General features: G+C 36.1%; 1 protein-coding gene across 1 annotated transcript; it reads right to left on the bottom strand.

Moving 5' to 3' along the window:
* Positions 1 to 1,387: 1,387 nt before the first annotated feature.
* LOC107959291 (uncharacterized) lies at positions 1,388 to 3,461 on the bottom strand. The gene is made up of 2 exons (XM_016895310.2): positions 3,198 to 3,461; positions 1,388 to 2,930 (listed from the first exon to the last, which is right to left on the bottom strand). The coding sequence occupies exon 2, from the start codon at positions 2,893 to 2,895 to the stop codon at positions 1,612 to 1,614; it is 1,284 nt and encodes a 427-aa protein (XP_016750799.1). The 5' UTR covers positions 2,896 to 2,930; positions 3,198 to 3,461; the 3' UTR covers positions 1,388 to 1,611.

A 3,461-nucleotide genomic window follows, 5' to 3' on the forward strand; every position in this document is an offset into this window, starting at 1 on the left:
AATCTGGTTATTAAAAAATAGTGAAAAAAATATCATATCGTATTTGAGTAGTGAAAAAAATAGTAAAAGGGGAAAGCATAATGGTTGAAGATTGAAGATGAAGTTAGGTAGGCAGAATAAATAGGTGTGTCAAAAAAAACCTGCCAACATACAGTGTCAGCCAATAAACTGGCAACAAAATTGTAAGCATAAGCTGCCCCCCACCATAGTTGGTATGTATGAACGATTTTCTCGTCACCTCATCAATTTAAAAGTAAAAAGAGAATGAAGTGTTAAAACATCATTGGCAATAAACACTTGATGTTTTCAAGTGCATCATTGGATTCCAATTTCTTTAAATAAAGAAATAAAACAAAGTGAAATGTGTAGGAAGAGGGGCGTTATCCTTAGATATGATCATTTATATTAAATGTGATAAAGCTAAAACAAAAGATGTATTAAAACATTAATTTTTATTTATTCAATTACATCAAAATCAGGGAATCTATTTATGAATAATTTTATATATTCAAAGATGGTTGCATCAGTGAGAGTTAAAACACTGGCTGAATTCCAGTGTCCCACAACCACCACATCTGGTCAGTGCAGCAGAAGGATCTTAGTGGGGTTCAACAAATATATTTTTGGACTGCGATTTTCAACATTTTGATCATGACTTAGGGAACATTTTTCACAAATATCAAGATATTTTATTTGCATGCATAAATTTTTTATTTTAATATAATTTTCACTCTATTATTGGAAAAATTATCTTCTCATTTTAGTTTTTCCCCGAAAATAACATAAAAGACAAAAAAAAATTATATAGATGGAAACAAGAGAAGAGGAATAGTAAAATTGGTTTAATTTAAATAAATTGAGTAGTCGAGCATTCTTCCCACCCAACAATAATAAAAAAAAAGTTATTCAGAAAATTTACAGAATTGGAAGTCCTTAGTTTGTTATTTTGGCAGATCAAGGAAAATGAATACATGTAAAGAAAAGGAATGTCGGTGCTCCTCACCAGTTTAATTTTATCCTAACCCAAAAGCAATAAACAAAAATGCCACTAAAATCAAATGTAATCATTGTTTCTACCGAATAAAAGCAAAACAAAATCATCACCTTCTGCAGAAGAGATTGCTTGCTTCTATCATTATTTTATTTACATTTTGGACATAATTTTTTTAATAAATTTACTACTGCAAAAAGCGAATGTTGGAGAGTGGATAAGAAGGATTGTGACCCCTTTGTTTTTTTGTTTTATAAAAATATTCGATTTGTGTTTTCGTGTTAATTCTACAATATCTGGAAAATTTTCGTCCGAATGATTGGAGATGAAGCTCAAAATCCATAAAAATCATTTCATTTTGTCTCTCTCCAAATTGAAAACACAAGGATAAACAGCTGAGAAATGGATGAGTTATTAAGATGGGGATGTTACAAATTATAAATTACAATCTCAACATTTAAGTCAATATAAAGGATTTTAACAACTGAATTGCAGAGAAAACAAGGCGAAAGCTATTGTTGTTAAGACAAAAGAGTAGTAAAATCAATGTCAAAAGCACTACTTGTCAACTCCCTCAATTTCAGATAACATTTGCAGCCATCCCTGCTCCACCACAAACTTCAAAAGAAAGCCCGGCTACCATAAAAAACCCTGGACCCATCCTTCTTTTTCTCGTGTTCTATTTTCTTGCTATTGTTTTGAATCAGATCACCACGATCTTCGTGTTCGGGTTTGTCAAGATCCATTGGGAGTTTCATCTTAGCCAATGACTCTGTAAACTGTTGCATGCTCCTCATGTACATGTCTACTATTTGTTGTTGCATTGCCGACTGTTCTGCCTCCAAATTCATGTTCCCCAATGGAGCTGAAAACACTTGTTTGCTCGAATATTTCGACTCTTTCTCCTCTCGAGCTTCGCTGCCTTTCTTTGAAGTTGGGGTATCGGGACAACCGCCTTGGCTTGGATTAGTCTCGGTGGTGACCGATGTATTCGATGGCTCCCCACCCACACGACTCTTCTTCTCTGAAGAGTCAGCCGAGTTGCGATCATCGCTTAGGCTTGTAGTTGTAGAACTCAAAAACCCAGAATTCTGAATGCTCCCATTGGGAGAAACGGATCCTCCATGGGTTTCTTCCGGTGAATTTGCCGTCATTTCGTAATCTTGAAGATGCTGATGAGAGGCACCCAGTTGAAGGAAGGAAGCAATTCCTGGCCTCGGATTCAAACCGTCGAAGTACTCCGAAACCATTTGTTGATTCTCCCTAACAACATTGATATCAGGAAATTCTATCCTGGAATACTCAACAGGGTCTAGAATAACTTGGGATTCGGAGATTTTCCGGTCAAGCAATACCACTTCTGCTGATATCGAAGAATTGGTTTTTGTGGTTTCAGGGAAGGGACTGGTCTGAGGATTGAGAGCCATTGAAGTGTTCAAAGATAGACTCAATTTGACAGTTCCGGCAGGAGAATGGAAAAGATCAGTGGAAGAGAGGCTATAATCTTGAGTGATTTTACCTTTGCCAATAACTTGTGAAATTGGAACTAAAGCAAAGCCCAAAAGCTGGTCTTCCATGTAGTTTCTGGCCCTACTAAGCATCCAAATCTCACATTTGAGGACAGCATCTATCTGAGTGACTTTCATCATCAAGTTCTCGTTGAATTCAGGATTCTTTCCACCTCCATTGATGATTCTAGTAGAGTGGGTATCATCAGGGTTATAGGTGAGCGAGAACTTGGCATAAACATCTTGGTTGTCGTAGATACATATGTTATGAATATTCCTAGCATGGTGAACATAGATCTCAAGAATGCCCGAGAACTCGGAATCTCGGTCTGCATCATCTATGGTATTTGAATTCGGGTTAAAACAGAAACCAGATGATGTTCTGAAAGAATCCATGACTCGAAATAGGATTTGCTCTTTACAATTTCAATCTGATTGCCAGCAAAGATCCGGCAATTAAGAAACCACGGAACCAAAACAGAGGTTGATGCAGAGAAAAAAAAAAGGGTCAAAAACGATGCATTAGATGAAAACTTAATACAACCTAAACTCTATATTCCCTTTGAACTTGAAATTCTTTAGAAGGTTTAGAAGAACAAAAAATGCATGATTGAAGTGAAAAAAAAAAGCCTGGAGAGCAGAAAGAAAATTCAGAGATGAAAATGAAAAGAAAAAAAAAATGAACTTGAGAGATGAACCTGATTAAGAGCAGGGCATTGGAAGCTACAGTTTGTGGTTGTATATCATGTTAGGTTGAATGGTTGGTGAGGAATTTTAGCAAAGGAAGACGTGAATTCCAGGAGAAGCATAGGATAGGAGAAAAGGTAAGAGAGAAGAGCAGTGAGGAGAAGAGATTGAGTAGGGTGGGTATGGTAGTAGGTGGAAATCAACAGGGAAGATGAGAAAGTCAAAAATTGCTGTTGATGCAGACGATGATGTTACTTATGCTTGTTTTTTTTCAT

This window comes from Gossypium hirsutum, chromosome A05 (genome assembly GCF_007990345.1).
Source record: "Gossypium hirsutum isolate 1008001.06 chromosome A05, Gossypium_hirsutum_v2.1, whole genome shotgun sequence".
In the NCBI taxonomy this organism is placed as follows: domain Eukaryota; kingdom Viridiplantae; phylum Streptophyta; class Magnoliopsida; order Malvales; family Malvaceae; genus Gossypium; species Gossypium hirsutum.

Excerpts from the sequence above, each read along its gene's own strand:
- LOC107959291 (XM_016895310.2), bottom strand. The coding sequence starts at position 2,895 with ATGGATTCTTTCAGAACATCATCTGGTTTCTGTTTTAACCCGAATTCA.